The sequence below is a fragment of the Octodon degus genome, unplaced genomic scaffold (assembly GCF_000260255.1).
Source record: "Octodon degus isolate 3935 unplaced genomic scaffold, OctDeg1.0 scaffold00002, whole genome shotgun sequence".
Lineage (NCBI taxonomy): Eukaryota > Metazoa > Chordata > Mammalia > Rodentia > Octodontidae > Octodon > Octodon degus.
The window spans coordinates 33,777,615-33,794,924 of NW_004524578.1; the positions used below are offsets into that span (position 1 = coordinate 33,777,615).

At 43.8% G+C, this 17,310-nt stretch overlaps 1 protein-coding gene across 3 annotated transcripts in view; it reads right to left on the reverse strand.

The window, feature by feature from the left end:
* Positions 1-11,929, reverse strand: part of Egflam (EGF like, fibronectin type III and laminin G domains) — a 237,431-nt gene extending 225,502 nt beyond the window's left edge. For all 3 annotated transcript variants that reach the window (XM_023711909.1, XM_023711904.1, XM_023711910.1), the window contains exon 1: positions 11,661-11,929. In XM_023711909.1, coding sequence (XP_023567677.1) covers positions 11,661-11,763 — 103 coding nt within the window. In that variant the 5' untranslated portion in view covers positions 11,764-11,929. The remainder of the gene's footprint in view (positions 1-11,660) is intronic.
* Between the last annotated feature and the right edge of the window lie 5,381 nt (positions 11,930-17,310).

Genomic DNA, 17,310 nt, shown 5'->3' on the forward strand with positions numbered 1-17,310 from the left:
GAGAGAGAGAGAGAGAGAGAGAGAGAGAGAGAGAGAGAGAGAGAGAGAGAGAAAGCATTATGTCTGGGATCAGACAGCAATAAATTCTGAAGCTAGAATTCAAACCCAAGTCTATCTGGCTGGAATCTTATTACAATTCCCCTAAGCCAATGATGGCAAATCTTTTCCAGCTTTCAGTGATAACAAACATCTGGCTGGGCATGAGCACCATAGGTTCAGAAATACTGCAAAGCTGAGGGCATGTGTGTTCTATATGGAGGTTGTAACTGAAGCTTTTCAGTTACTTTAAAATAGCTACCGAATGGATGCTTTTTTCAAACCTAATGGTTTATTCAACTATACCAATTAGAAACTCCCAGCACATGAAAGAGATGTTTGAGAAATGAACAGAAAGCCTTGAGACTTGAATGATAAAGCTTGAAATGTGCAACAAGAAAATGTCATTTGCTACCAAATAAGATGGCTAAACAGTGGCGGAATGGAAAGCTTCAAAGCCAGACTGAAACAGCTGGGTGGTCCCTAAGACCTCAAAAGAGTCTTCTATAAGAGATATCTGGGAGGATTCAGGGAATATCCTGCAGCTACTACAGCTGCTTCTCAGTTGGGAACAGCTCCACAGCCATAAGGGGTTTTGTAAAAGTAGCACATTCCCTGTATGCCAATACCAGGAGCAAGATGGAAAGCAATCTTGGACCTTTCCACAGAGCATCCCAAGAAGTGCACAGAGCTCTCCAAGTGAGCCCGGAGGAGAAGCATGTCATATTGGTGAGGTCCTTGTTGGCTGCGGAATTAGACTCAGGCAGACTGTGAAGAGCCTCTCCACTACCTTGCCTATTCATTGCACAGGCCCCTCTGGCATGACGGGAAACAGTAAGAGCTAGGGGGTCAGTCAGCCTAGGTGTGGGTCCAGGCTGTGCCTGTTTACACTTTGCTAAGTCACCTACCCTGACTTCCCAGTGGGACATGGAGTACGAAGTCAAATTAAGTAGTTTCTCTCAAAGGGCTTTCAAAAGTGTAGTAGTTCCACCAAGCATAAACATGCCAAAACTTGAACCAAAACCCTGAGCCGAAATAAATCTCTTTTACTTATAAGATCCAGCCTCAAATACTGTGTTATAGTAACAGGAAACAAGCTAATACAGTAGCTATTTGCTTTTCAGTGAAGTTGTACACTGTAGTGAATGCAAATCCCAGGCCACATTCTGCCACATCTACAAATACTCATGGGCAAAAAGACACAAAACGTCTCAGGTCAACAATTTCTGACATTGCCAGTTAAACAGAAGACCCAATGCTATTATGGGCTACTGGACTCTTTTAGAATATTTTGCTGAGTTTACACACCTATAATATTCAATAACGGAACTTAGAAAAAATGGGGTATACCGATGAATGTCCATTTTGTATCTGTGTATTCAAAGTGGTTGGGATAGATATATAGTTACATTCTCTTAATGAATACAATGATTTCTTCTAATGGTGTTTGTAAATAGGATCACAAGTCCGCATCTTGTACAGCAATTAACCACTAAGAAGAATATATGCAGTGTATTATTTGTTGAAACTGTACTTCCGATTTGATTTGAAACTGTCTCATTGCTATCTGTTTATCAATAAAACTTTGAAAAAAAAATTTAGCCACATCTCATTTTTGTCCTTTTGGGAACTCCAAGGCAGTACACCTGAGGTAATCTACCACACCCTGTTCATTGCCTTTGTGCATGTATAGCTAAAGTACATTTCTCAGCATCTTTAAAGTTAGACTGGGTCCAAGTGACCATGCTCTGGTCTGGTCTGGTGCATAAAATCTTTCATATAAACTTCCTTTCCCTTTCCCTGCCATCTTGGAGTCCCATTTCAAGATGGCAGTACTAAGAGACAGAGGTTATTAAAGATAGGATAACTAGGGTGTTCAGGCCACCAGCTGGAGCAGAGTGGCCCAAAAGAGCTGCCAACCAGAATTAATTAGTTTAGGCTTCAAATAAATGAAAACTAAACTGTGGATAAAGCCACCAAAATTTGGAGTACTTCATTACAGCAGGTATGGTTAATCACCCTAATTAACTCAAGGATCTGAAGCAGACGTATCAATACTCCAATGGCAGATCAGCATGCCATTTAGAGGGGCATTCTGACGAATCTGCTGTTACATGATGAAAACACAGGTGCTGAATTTCTACGGCGCCCATGCAAAAGTAGAGAGACAGATCAATCTTTTTAAGTAATAATGCATTTTACTAATGAAAATATTGCATCTAACATACTTCATGTCAATTAACAAACCCTTGTGAATTTCAACCTATTTTTGCCGCTACCTTTAAGAGTTGATTTCATAGTAAAGTTCTTCAAGTGATAACTGACTAGCCCTAAAGTATTTATTTCTACCTTGAGCAGAAGTAAAATTTCAAATATATAACGACTGGTATGGCACAGTCACCAAGAGATGAAAATAGTTGTGAACTCTTATGCCAGACTCAGGCCTTCTAGCCTGGATTACTTCAAGCATTAACTAAGCTCCCCTAGGTCAGAGATTAAAGTGATTTTCACCCAACCACTGTTTATGTGTAAGTATTTAAAAACTAAATCACAGTCAATATAACAGGCACCTAATTCACAGCCATCATCCATTTTATTTATTTCTCTGCTCACTCCAAGAATTACGAGCAAAGAATCACAAGACTTATTCCTAGGCATAAGATTAGATCAATAAAATTAGCCATCTGTCCAAGAAAGGCTGTAAATGCAGGTTATATTTAAGTATTATGTTTCCAACTGCCCAGATGTTACAGAAAAGTGCCTGTACAACGCCTTTTGCAAAATGTAAACTGTTAAATGGCTAATATAAACATATTGCACTAAGAAAAATAAATAGCATTAACACTGCATTAAGTCTGATTCAGGATATTTAGGTGCCCCGTCAGCAAATGCAATTGTTAAAATTTAAATGGTTCAGGATTTGCAGAGTCAGACAAAGAAAGAAAGTCAAGAGTCTTTAGGGGAGTAGAAAGACTAGGAAATGAGATCAGACTCAAGAAGAATAATCTTGTCCATCTGGTTGGCTAAGACAAGTCTAATTCTTGATAGGTAATAGAGGTTCAATATCCTTTATCTGAAAAAAAGGACCAGAAATTGTTTAGATATTGTTTCAAATTTTGGAATATTTGCATATATAATGAGATATCCTGGGAATGAAAATCAATCCGACACATAGCCTGGAAGTATGTTTTTACAACATTTTAGATAATTTTGTGCATGAAACAAAGCTTTACACATAGAGAGTCAGCTGTGCAGTTTTTACTTGTGGTATCACATCAGTGCTAAAAGTGTTGTAGATTTGTGAACATACTGGGTTTCATTTTTGGAATGGGGATGCTCATCCTGTGATTGCTTGTCTTTCTGCAGCACTTCAGCTCTTCCAAAGAAGTCACCTGTTTCATTTAGTTTCATTCTTTAAATAAGTATCTAGATGTAAGTGGGGGGGGGTCTTTAGAGCTGAAGAAAGAGAAGAGTCGTGAGCAGCAAGCACACTGAGTGGGCTCTGTCTTTTTACATCACTGGTAGTAGCTCAGAAATTACTTAATTCCTCTGATCAGTGAGCACGGCCAAGGGTATCTCTTAGCTCTGTAACTTCTTGTCCACTTTCGCTCCTTCCCAGTCACAGATTGGTCTGGATCATTTTCTTTCAAGAACAGTTGCCCACTGCAGCCACCACCACTACATCCTACCAAACTTTGCCCAAGTCAGTTACCAAATGCTGTCCACAACTCTGAGGTTTGCTATTTTGCAAATGTGATTCTTTCTAGGAAAACCACATACTTGGCAGATTCTTTTTCTAAGTTAAAAACCAAGGCATATACTTGACCAGAGAGGTCTTCTGATTCTATGGGTCCCTGTTGTTGAGGAGACACAATATCCAACACCCACAACTTAATGAAGAGAAATTTAATTTGGGTCACTGACTTGGGGGTTCAGTCCATGGTTAGTTGGCTCTGAGGCAGAAGCATCATAGAAGAAGCAGGTGGTGAGGCAAAGATGCTCAGCTCATGCAGCAAGGAAACATCAGGGCAACAGTGCCAAACAGGAAAGGGCAAGAGGCAGAGATGGTACCCAAGGTCAAGGGCATGCCTCCATGACCTACTCAGACACACCCAGGGGTGTGCTTTACTAATCTCCTGAGCATTGCTTAATCCAATGAACATGACCATTAGGATTAAGAGTCTCTCTAATTTACAAGTTAATTTTATCTGAAAAAATTTTACAGTTCAATACAAATTAACTCATGCAAATCATACATTAGCATGTATGGGAAAGGTTAAAAGTATATGAAATCATAAATTTCTGTTTATTCCTTCAGACATCTGGGGAAAAAATAAGACAAATTCATCAATACTGTCTTCAAACTTTCATCTCCTCATTCTGCTCAATGTCTTGGAACATGTAATGCTTCTCTTTCTTAACCCTTTGAGCCAACCTATAAAGGTTCTCTAATTAACCTATATTTACAGATGAGGAAGCTAAAGCTTTCACCAGGTAACTGGTATGAGACAGTGCCAGAGCAGGAACCAAACATTCCTGAGTATCAAATTGTGTATTCCCACACAGATCCTTCTGCTCAGCCCAAAATAACCTGCCTTAAAGGCTGCAGGAAGTAGCTTTGCAGGGTAGGGTAGCTACAGGGTAGGGACTTGTCATCTGCCTGGCATGGCTTTCTGATAATGCCAGATAGCCCCTCATTTGCACAGGCATCACTCATTAACATGAGGGGAAAGAGGGTAAGGAGGAGGATCTGGCCCAGAAAAGGTGTCATTAGGGTACTAATAAGATTATGAGGCCAGAACCCAACCTCTGCAAGTGCCACCTAGTGTCTAAACACAGGGCTGTGTGATGCCTTAAAGTTACCCAAGTAGTAGGCTGTTGCCAGAAGGTGCAGTTTGGTATGGAGGAGCAAGAGGCTGTGGTGGAGCCAGGGGACCTAGGAAAGATGTGCAAGGAAGGGAAAGGAGGAGCAGGCCAAGTTCTCCAAGAGTAGAGTGTGAGACTCCAGTATCAAGATGCCCAAAGTTCTTGAAAAGATAGGTGCCTGGGATGCGCTAAAATTTCTCATCCCCCAGGGCCTGAGTCCTGCTCAGAGTCAGCTCTGGAAAGTGCACCCTCTCCTAGCAGAGATTTTATTTTTTCCCACTTGAGTCCCTCTTTTGACAGACTACTTGCAACGAGGCAAATAACCTGGCAGCTCATTTCAGGAGGCCAAAGCCATTATGTTCCCTTTCGGTCCTTCTTCAAAACGCAGGTTCATAACAGATGAAATCAAAGATGAACTGGGGGGTTTCCCTACAAGCAGTCACTCAGGATCTCTCCTTTCTCACTTTCTCTATCCCTGAAACAGCAGGTTTGCTAATACTATGTGCAGCTTGCTGGGCAGGGACCTAGACTACAGGCAGGGATCTTGACTGGTCCAAAAGGATTTTTGCTGTCAGGTGGGAAAAACTTAGGACCTGCTTGCCTCGTGAGTGTGGCCTGGGAACACAAGATATCCACAGGACAACCATGTGCCTGAGACACTTGGGCCCCTGGCTTTCACAGTTCTAGCTCAGTCACTGGATGCTGTGGGGCTATATTAACCCATGAACAGATGGGCATCTATTCCCAAAAGAATTCTATGATTATTAAAGCTGTGAGCTCTGGCTAAGAAAACAAAAGCAAAAATGACCACTCGGTTCTTTTCTGGCCAAGTGGCTCTTCCTGGAGAAAGAACTCTAAAAAGTAAGTGCTACCTTGTATTAAATTATGATGACTCCTGACTTTGACTCTGGTGTCCCCTTCTCTCACAGAGAATCACAGGAAAAAGAAAGAAAGAGGGAGAGTTAGATAAGGGAGGGAAGGAAGGGCGGAAGGAGGGAGGGAGAGAAGAGAAATGCTTCTTTACTGAGATGAGAGATGACATAGAAAGATATGTACATATATCTCTGTCTCTACCTATATCTATATAATACATAATATATACTATAATATATAATATGCATTGGTCAGTATCAATATCATGGTGATACCTATATCATCCCTGTGTTTATATATATATATATATATATATATATATATATATATATATGTCCACTGGTGACCTTTGTGAACTCCAGTTTTTCCAAAACTACAAGACAATCTTCATCAGCACCATAATGAAATACAGTTGGCCAGAAGCGACAGGAAGGGACACCCAGAGCAGACAATTTTCCCAAATTACATGCTTTGGAAAGAGAGCTTGGTGAGAGCTTCAAGTACCAAAGCGATAAGTCTCATGTGAACTCCATGTTTTCTTAGTTTCTTTTCTCTCCTTGCTGAGACAGGACACTGAACACCCAAAGTTAAGGGAGGAAAGATCTGTTTGGCTCACAGTTTGCACAGCTTTCAGTCCATGATCAGCTGGCTCCAAGGCTAGGTGGTATGGGAGAGGGGCAGCTCTTCACGGCAGTGGAAGCTAGAAAAAGCAATGAGAGGGGAGACCAGGCACTTCTGTCCCTTACATTGCATGCAAGCCACCTGCCCTAGACTGAGTATAGCACTCATACCCTTAATCCTAGCCTTCGACAATGACTCAATCAAAACTGTAGAATCACACAACTCTGAAAAGTCTGCCTGTCCCCCATGACCTCATGTGGCTTTGGGGGGACATTCATACACAAACAATAGCACATGCTGACTAGGGTAACTTTGGAGAAGTGGGGCAGAATGACTGCTGACCCTCGGCCTCTGACATTTAGCCTTGTATCAGCAGCTGCGGAAACAACCTAGAAGTGCATGTATTCTCCACCATCATCCAACAAGGTACACTGCACACAAGCGAACTCTAGCCTTTTGGTATTTCTTTCAGAGTTTCTCTAGATCTATATTTTTAGCCCAGTTATGTGGCTGGAGAAATGCTGGAGAAGTAAAAAGAAAAATATTAAAAGGGCGTATCTCCCTCAGGATAAATGTATACCTCTCAGATCTTCCAGAGAAAATCTTGAACTCTGAACTCAATTTGACCTATTGATCTTGGGACCCCTGGCAAACTGGCGAGGTAGGAAGAAAGGTAGGACCTATATGCATTCTTCTTCCCCTCTATCTGTGCCACAGTGTTAAGCGATGCCATGAGCTTTGTCTAAATAGAGTGCCACCCGGGTTACAGGACTAGAGGGAAGCACTAGCCTTTAATTCAGCAAGCCCCCAACTCTCAGTGCCCTACCACTAGCCTCAGCACTTGGCAGCATCTTCAAATATGGCTAGCAGGATCAACCTGAAAAAAAAGAAGAAAACAGTGCCAGAACCTTGTAGAGAGAAGGCAGGTCTCTCCATACCACCTACTATATGAAGACAGAAGCAGGCCTGGATGCTACTAGACGGTGTGGACGGAGTTCCCACAAGCTTTTCTAAGCCTCTTACCACAAAAATGAGTGCTTATCAAATGAAGCCAGTTCACCCATACAGAGGAAGGCAAACCTTGGCTTCTATGTCATACACTATGCAAACAATAACCCACATAAATCATAAACCTAAAATAAAAAGACACCTGTAAATCTTCTAAAATAAAACATAGAGGAATATCTGTGTAAGCATGAATTAAACGTTTTTAAAAAGCATGAGTGATTTAATAAGTGATAAATTGGCTTTATCAAAATTTAAATCTTCTCTTTTTTGAAAGGCACCATTAACAAAATAAAAAGGCCACCCACATAACTGGAAGTTGATAGTTATGAAACAAATATCTGATAAAGTACCTGAGTTCAGAATATGCCAAAAACCCTTCAAAACTCAATGATAAGAAAATAAACACTACAATTTTTTTAAAAAATCAGCAAAAGATTTGAATAATCGTTTCAACAACAAAGGAGAGAGTCACATAACAAATATATACATGAAAAAAGGTTTGATATCACTAGTAATTAAAGAAATGCAAATTAAAACACTGAGAAAATATTATCATGCACCTAACAAGCATAAAAATGTCTCAACTATACCAAATTCCACAGAGGATTTGGAGCAACCAAAACTTTTAAGAATTGCCATAGGAAGAACACAAAATGGTACAACCAATCTAGAAAACAGTTCGATCTCTTATAAAGTTCCACGTACACTCCATATAGCAATCTCACTCCTACTATTTAGCAAGAGAAATGACATCATATCCACCCAGTTCCATAATAGCCTGAAACTGCAAACAACTCAAAAGTTTTGACTAAATAAACAGCGTTGAGCTATGATCTATACAATGGGCTAGTATTGAGCAGTAAAAAAGAAACTACCAGTATGTACAACAACACACTGCTACACTAAGTAATAAAATGGAACAGGAAGAGGCAAAGTAATACAGACTTAGATCACTGGTTACCAAAAACTCAGAGGGAGTAGATTTTCTACAAAGGGAATAAGGGAATAAGCTTTCCTACAAATTGTGTTTCCATACATGGAAACCTAGTGAAACAGATACCATGAAGATGCTGTAGAAGACTTGCAGGCCCCCTGCCCTCCCAAATACTCTTCAGAGGCAGGCATTTCTGCTCTGGAGCACTCTAGTGTACTTCTTGGCCCTCACAGGTCAAGAGAAAGCAAGTAGTTCGTCATTGCTCTATAAGGCAACATGCTTGGTTGTTACGGTTCCGGTTAATACACAGTGATTTCCAACGTGGGTACCACTCACACCCCCCTGTCTGGAGGCCTAGGTGTATCCTGTGAGCAAACAGCTCCTGCCCACACCAAGGATATCTCCTCACCTGGCCCCCAGAGCCCTGAGGCTCACTAGCCTAGAGGAAGGCATCTTACAAGACAGCCCTCCGTGAAGAGGGCTACTATGGACTCAGTTCAGGTCCTGAATATCAGAGCCTAAGTTCTTATTCCCCTACCCACTAGTTGGGAAGGCCTTGGCCTCACACTAGTTGTGTGAGGCCTAAGAATTATAGACACACCTGTGCATTGCCCAACACTTGTGACTAGAGTTTTTTGTGTTGTTTTTTTTCTCAGAACTGGGGATTGAACTCAGGCCCTTGTGCTTGCCAGAGAAGCGCTTATTCCACTGAGCCATCTCCTGGCCCCGTGACTAGATGGTTTTAAGTGAAGAAACTTCCAGAATGCAGTTGATCATAATGTGGTTCTCTTAAGCAGACTAGTTGTGAGATATTTAATCTCTCTGAGCCACAGTGTTTCCTTCAGAGAACAGGGATAATAATAGTACCTATTTTCTCATGGGGGTATTGGTGTTGATTAAAGAAATCAGTAGGAGTCAAGTTCTCAGAATAGTGTAGCAAAGACTTAATTATCATCAGTTATTAGTATACATTTTAATTTCATTTGAAAACTGCCACTTCTTGTGACTCTTAGTAAACGCAGTAAGTTTCTTTACTCAGTGCCAGAAAATGAGCTCTCTCCAAGTGGGTGAAGGGTGATCATCTCTGAAGTGTTACCTGCTTTTTGGCTTTTTTCTCTCAAGAGGTAGTTGGAGATGGGGAATTTTCAGGTAGATTTGAATCCAAGACTTCAACAACACTGTACTTATGAGAATTAGATTTAGGGGCATGAGGAGACAGGGAGAGCTATCCAAACAAAACAGGGTTTCCCTGGATGCCTGCACCAGGCCACGCTATCTTCAAAGCAGTGCACATAAACTCATTTCTATGGAGGAAACAAGGTAGAAAGATGCTCCCAAATGGATACTAGCAGGATTCGCCCGCGTCTGGGGAAGATTATAAATTAGCTCATTGCTGTTCGCAACAGAGCCAAGCAGGGCACATTCACTTTTTAATCTGGACCAATTTTCCGGATCAAAAACTAGTCTTTCCAAGGGATGTAAATGAGCCCAGGAGGAAAATTTCTCCTGAAGTTTATGAAGTAGCTGTCATTTTAATATGAGTTGCTTTCCAACCTGAAATTCAATGTCTGGATGAAATTATAAAGTAATAAAAAAAAACTTGTCTTGGCTGAAAGTAGTTTAAACATGCCTTTTACCTCAACTGTGATGTTTTTTTTTTAATATTTAAAATGTAGAGTTGCCACTATCAAAACTCTGTATCTCAAATAAAACCAGAAGCCAACATGACATACTCATGGCATGAATTTAAGAATGAGACCCTCAATGAACCAGGCAAAGAACATGTTTAAGAAAAGAACTGCAAAATAAATATACAAGTTAGGTGAACTGTATGAGCAATTTTATACTGCAGGATTTCGTAAAGTACTGAAAAATTCTGCTGAGATGGGTTGAAAGCTATCCTTTAAAGACACTGCACACACTTCTTAGGCTTAAGAATTATGGACACATCTGTGTGTTGCCCAACACTTGTGACTAGATGGCTTTAAGTGAAGAAACTTCCAAAATGCAGTTGATCATAATGTGGTTCTCTTAAGCAGTAAAGTTCAAATGAAGCCCTTTATTGAAATCTTAAACATAGGCATGTCGGCATGCAAGAGGAGAAACAATTTAATAAAACACTACCTTGGACTGTTCCTGTTACCTCTAAAATGAATTGAATGGTGTGGAAATGGGACGGCTCCTAAGTGTGGTTCTTATCAGGTAGCAATTGCACAGGCAACAATAGACACAACCTGAGACTGAGGATTTCTCCCAGGGCTGAATGGCCACAAGTCACAGTTTAGCTATTTTAAGTGAAATAGCTAAATATTTAAGCAGACAAATGCGAACCTGCTGAGATGATTTTCTTTGCCCTCCGATAAAAATTTCCCTGGCTTGCTGATTTCTTGCAGAAACATTTGCGAAGATGAACTGCGCTTTCTGTAAGGTTTTGCAGACTGGACTCAGTTTTATTGTTTTCCATTGTTCATAGGATATAATTAATCCCATAAGACACCCTCACAAACTAAGCTAAGAAAGAAACAGATTTTTTTTTTTCAGAATTCTAAATATGTTCCTAGCAAAGAAGAGTAAAAATCATTATCGAGAAACAATGCTTAGGACTTATTGTTTGGAACGTCTTATTTTGAATAATCTCATAACACGAGCCAAATCAAAGTAAATAGAAATGCAGACTTATTACCTATAGAAGTAGAGACAATGCAAGTTACTGTGTTTCAAGTATTGCCAAGCCTTTGTAATAGCCTACAACCACACATTTTTGTTTAAACAGCCGAGCAAAGACAAGTTCAAAACACAATCAAAATAACCCAGTGGGTTCTCTTTCAGCATTAAGGGCCTCAGGCTGGAAGAGGATCTTAACGGATCCCACATCCCTACGGAGAGCGTGGGCAGGCAGGGGGACTCCGGGCAACCTCCCGACACTCAACAGGAAATGGCTGGGCTCTCGGCAATATGAATTCAATAAGATGTTTAGAGACCCGGAGGAGCTGTTGAACTCCTGCGCACAGTCACAATCCTCTGGCATTGAGACAGTGCGATGCCTGCTCCAACTCAGCTCTCTGTGGTCAGAAGTAGAGCCCACCACCTCTCCAGGGCTGGAAAATAGATCGTTTCTTTTAACAAACAAATATCCCCGGAACCGCTGCGCTGGGGGAGGGAGAAGTTCTAGTCTCTGCTGAGCTGTGGGCAGAGCTGAAGCCAGTGATACTGGCGCCGGTTAGGGGACCGAGGGGTGTTGCGCTGTCCGCTTTGCGCCTGACCAAGGACCAGAACTGGGGCGCTCGGGGCGTGGTGCCCCGGGGCCGGCCGAGTGCTTTACCTGGCGGCTGGGAACGGAGAGCAGCTGGGAACGGCGCAGCGCCAGGACGGAGGCTGGGAGCCAGGAGAAAGAGCCGGAGCAAGATGCCTCGGATTAAATCCATGTCACCGCTGTGCCTGCAAAGTTTCTCCAAGTCTCGGGCGCACTGGGGAAGAGGGTGTCCTGGGGGACGTGAGGGGCGCGGACCCGCGACTCCCGTGGCTTGGGTGAGGAGGTGGAGGGCGGAGGGGACTGGAGCAGGAACCACCCGGAGCCAGCAGCCAGGAGGGAGGTCGAGTGCAGGAGTGAAGCCGGCTTCGCGCGGCAGGGCTTTGCAGGAGGGGGCGGAGGCCGAGGGGAGGGACGGCCCGGCTGCGCAGGGCGGGCGGCCCGACCGCCCGGGGATGGAATTACAATCCGATGGAAGGGAGAGGGGCAGGCCTGCCACCGTTCACTCTTGCCCACCTCGGAAGCAGTCAACCCGCCCCACAACACGTCCAGCAACCCTCAACTCAGCCCTTCCCAGCTGGTGACCTATTTTGGGGGCCCGGGAAGGACCAACTTCAGCCACTGGAAACCCGGTGCCGCTGCCCTGACACTCGGCTCTTAGGACGCCTCCCCTCCCCGGCGGGATCCTCCTCTGGTCTCGCCCCGCGAGGTCGCTTCCACCAAGTTCAGGGATTTCTTGGGCACCTGCAGGGTCGCACCCGCGGGTCGGGCGGGCGCTCTCCCCTGATGCAGGGGGTGGGGAGAGGGGGGAGCGTGGGGCTGTGATTTGCGCTTGGGGGCGGGGGGAGGACCCGGCCGAGGTGCTAAGAAGATAAATGGGACTTAAGAAGCCCAGATGGAGAGCTGAGGCTGGGCCACTCTGTCGGAAAGGCCGGGTGGAGATTAGGGGGCCTGACGCGGGAGAGCGCGGTCCCCGCGCGGCCCCTCAGAAGAGTGCAACTTGAGTTCCGGGGTGGGGACGCCGCGGAACCCTGGGGTACCCTGGTGTCTGGGAGACGACAGAGAAAGCCAGCTGAAGCGGGGGATTCCGGGACCCAGGTCCAGGCTTGACTTCCAGGCCAGGGAAGACTCCTCTCCCTCCCCTGCTTCGTTGCTCCTGGACTCGGGAACGTGCGCCCCTGGCCGGCTTCACAGCTCTGCTGGGAGGGAGAGCCGGGACGCTGGTTCCTTTGCGCGCCGGCGCTCTGACCTCTAAGCAAGCAAGAGGAGAGAGCGGATGCGATAAATAAACCGAGAGGAATAAACTAAAAGGGAAGCGCGGTCCTTGCCAGCTCCCTGGGAAAGATCAAAGGCCCTAGAAGCACCCCGCGGGGGGGGGGGCACTACGGTCGCCCGCCGAGCGCTGCGTGCGGTCCGTCCCGCCCTGCGACTCGGCCAGGCGGGGCATCCTGACCCTGCCTTGTCAACCTGCCTTTGTGACAGCCTCAGCGGTAGGGGACAGTGTTGACTGATAGGTTCCCCCACTCCGCTGGCGTAAGGCTTGCAATGTGCCCAATCTTGTTAGCACTTGGAGAAATCGTTCCCTTGTCCGTTGCCATTTTCAGATCCACTCCAACTTGAGGAGAAGTCTTGGCTGTGACCCCAGAGCTTGTCCTTTCACATACCCTGGTGCGCAAAAGATTCCCAGGTGAAGCCACTTCAAGGTGAAGCCAGGAAAAGAATCAGGCAACATGCCTGCCCATGGAGCTGCTGGTCTAGAAGGGCAAGGAGTCAGTGCTTTTCAGAGTTAGCAGGGCCCCTGGAGGTCTTCTCGGCCCTGCCTTCAATGGGCACCGAAATCTGCATTCGGTATCAATGGTGACCTTGGTTTGTAGTCACCTGCCTCAGGGATCTCCCACTGCCATCAGCCCAGTATGCTGGGCAGCTCTCTCTTGGAGGAAGGGACCTCATGTGCCACAACACCCTACAAGTGTTGACATACGGTTTCCTTCCGTGGTGGTGCGGCTCTTGCCACTTAAAAACTCCCTCTGATAGATGCAGACATTGGAAGTAACAATAATCAGTATTATGGCTAGCACTTATGTAAGGTCTCCTCCGTTCCAGACCCTCTTGGAATTGCCTTTTAATTCTCGCAACAGGACATAGATACTGTCCTCACTGTACAGATGAGAAAGCTGAGGCATGTGCGCAGTCATATGCAGGTCTGCTCCAGAGCCTTGCGACCTCCCACCGCGACCCTATAGTGGGGATTGAACTCAGGGCCTTGGCCCTGAACTACAAGTACGACCTTTCCCAGTATGTTTTATTTTGAGTCAGGGTCTCACCAAGTTGCTCAGTTGCCTAGATTGGGCTCAGATTCGTGACGGCTTCAGACTCCCGGGGTGCCGAGCTCAGAAGTGTACCACCACAGCGGGCTAGCGTCCAGGCCTTTGAGGAGCCAAAGTGGAAAGCAGACCAGAAGGAGAGATGGAGTGTAAGCCCAGACCCTGCCGGAGGCATATCATACTAAAACAAATTGTCTGGATGACATCATCGCTGAATTCTAGTTTGGGTCTCTGTATTGGCCTAACAAATAATGACATTGAATTCAAGCCTTTCTTGGCCCTGAATGCCACTGTCACAACATCTGTACAAATTGTCAGTGCAAATTCTGGGCACCTGTATTTCACTCAGTCTTGCTGCTGCTAGCCGTGATGTGTGCCCACACCTCTCTCCTGCCCTTGTGCTCCCTTCCGTCTCTTGCAGGTGACACTAGAATATTTGGGAAAGAGGCCTGGATTCTTCAAAGTGCTTCTTTCTGCCTTACTTTTGGTCATAGTGTTGTGGATTTTCTTGTTTGTTTGCTTGTTTGTTTGTTTTTGAAAACCCCCAAACACTCAGGATGCTTAAACCATTGAGATACGATCTCACTTCTTAAAGTCTGCTTGTCACAAATCTGGGGCACATATGACACTGAACTTATTTCCCTCTTTGCAATTCAATTCATGTCTCCCAAGGTTCCCTTTCCTTCCAGTTTGACAACCAGGTTACTGCACTTGTAAATCTGACTAAAGACAAATGGAACACTTGCCTTTCACGCTCTCCCTGCCTTCCAGGGGGAGAGAAACCAAAAAGGGCAAAGGGACTTTGAATTTTAAAAATGTGTTCAGATTCTCATGTGATCTAAACTCAATTAATAAGGTCACTGGCAGAAGAGTGACCTAACTGCTTTGCTCAATATCATGGAGGAGGAGTCTGACCTTAGCTCCATGGGATAGATTTGGAGGCTGCTATGAGACCATAAAGATGAACTTCTCCATTGTGCAGTGCCCAGTGAGGCCCTGTATAAGAGTGAAGACAGAAGCAAAACGAATCTATTTTTCTGAATATGTTACATGTATATATAAAATTTACAGTGTTCATCAGGCCGAGTACACAGTGAAAAATAAATTGACTTTTATCCCTCTTCAAAGGAGAATTCACTTTACCAGTGTCCTGGGTTCCTTCTAGAGGTTCTCTGTGAACAGCATGCAAAGTTTAAGTGCATGTATTTAATCACAAATAGGGCATTTGTGTGCTTTTCAACCTGAAGATCCTTCTAGGATACAGATCTAACTAGCTGCCGAATAATAGCCCGTTGTACAATATGCAATTTTTGAATTCTTTCTTCTGTTTTTAAAATTTATTATTATAAAAAGTACTGCAATGGAGGATCTGGAAGCTATGTTTTCACATGCTATCATGGCTCATTTCTCCACCAGCCATGACTCAGGCAAAGCATAAACATCTTTTCAATTTTCATAACTTGGTCCAAATTCTTCTGAAGGACATTGTACTAATTTTCACCCCAACAAGTAATATGTGAGCATAACTGTTTATAAAAACTCATACCAACATAGCATATTATAAATATGATATACAGTATGTATACATGTCATACAAATGTTACATGTCATGTGTTGCAGTCAGTATATGACATATAATGGTGTGCAAATAATAATTGTGGTGATTGATGAAGTATATACAGGAAAGTGACATCATTGTATAATTTCCATCCAGGTCAAGAAATAAAACATTGCCAGCATCCCTACAAAGCCCTCTCCATGCTTCCTCTCTAATTTCTGAAAAAGGTTGAAGAGAATGCGAACCTCCTGTTTTTAATTAAAGCATGCAAATAAAAGTAGAAGAGTAAACGGTGTAAACACTTCCACAACTCCAGTATGAAACATACATTGATTAAGAATCTCTCTATGTAAAGTATGATGCTAAGAACAGAAATAGTACATTAGAGAAAATACAACAAAAGTATGCAGAAATGTACTCAAGAAGACCCAGTTTTGTTGAGAAAAGGGAATATTAGCAAAGGAACGGAAATATCCTACAAAGTGAGTAAAGAAAGCTGTAAGTAGGAGTGTGTCCTGCTGGTGTGTAGGGAGATCCGGACTGTTAAAAGTCATAACATACGCAGTCTATGGGACACATGGACATCTTCTGTGAGCTGAAACATGGCTCACCGAGATTAAGATGTTGAAGCCTCACTCCCCACACGACTGTATCTGGATGGAGCTTTTAGGAGGTAATTAAGCTTAAGGGAGGTGATATGGGGAGGGTCCTAATCCCAATCTGAAAGAACTGTGACGTTACAGGAAGAGGAAGAGAAAGCCCTCCCGGCCCCCCCGTTTCCTGTGAAAACACAAGCAGAAGGCGGCCATCTGAAGCCAGGAGGAGAGCTCTCAGCACAGCGAGCCATGCGTGTGCTCTGACCTTGGACTCCCAGCATCCAGGAATGTGAAAATGTCTGTCACTCAGACACCCAATGTAAGATACTTGGTTATGGCTGCTCAAGCAGACTGCTGTGCCGTCAACCTCTCTGAGGCCGCTGTGTGTGACAGGAGTTGCCAGGAACAGAATCGAAGTCACTGGGATCAGTTGCCTCAAGTTGCCACTCTGCCTTCCTTTACCCTGCATGCATGCTTTCTAGCAGCACTGACTAGCAATAACTTGGGGCATTTTAGTTAAATAGGCAAAAAGAGATTTCCCCAGCCTGTGCCTGCTGGGCAAGGGGTCTACCCCTGAGCTGAGACTGGCTTAAACCTTTTATTTAAATGTATGCTTTTGAATGCAATATGAAAATGCATAAATTCCAAACATATAATTGATACATTGTCACAAAGTAAACAAATGAATGTAATGAGCTCTCAGATCAGGAAATAGGGCAATAGGCCACAAACAACCCTGGAAGCTTTTCCATTCCTCCTAATCTTAACCTACCTCACAAAGCAATTGAGTAACTTCCTGATTTCTAACACCTACATGAGTTTGGCCTGGTTTTGAATTTTATATACTGCCTTCTGGAAGGAGAGAAATGAAACCGGACTTTTACAGTAATGTAACTTTTTATGCCTACTTTTTTTTTTTTTACTGGATATTATATTTGAGAAATTCATCCAAGTTGTGTGGCTCTTCATGTTTATTGCTGTATAATATTCCTTTTTATAAATGTATTACAATTTATGAATCCAGTCTGCTACTGATGGACATTTCAGTGGTTTCTGGTTAGGAGATATAACCAAGAATGCCACTGTTGTATACTTGTTTATGTCTTGGCAGACATATGCATGCATTTCTGGTGAATATACATGTGAGCAGAATTACTATGATAGACTCACGGATAGGTTTGGGAGATATATCAAGCTTCCAGTGTGGTTATACCAATTTACACTCCCACCAAAGTATGAGAGAG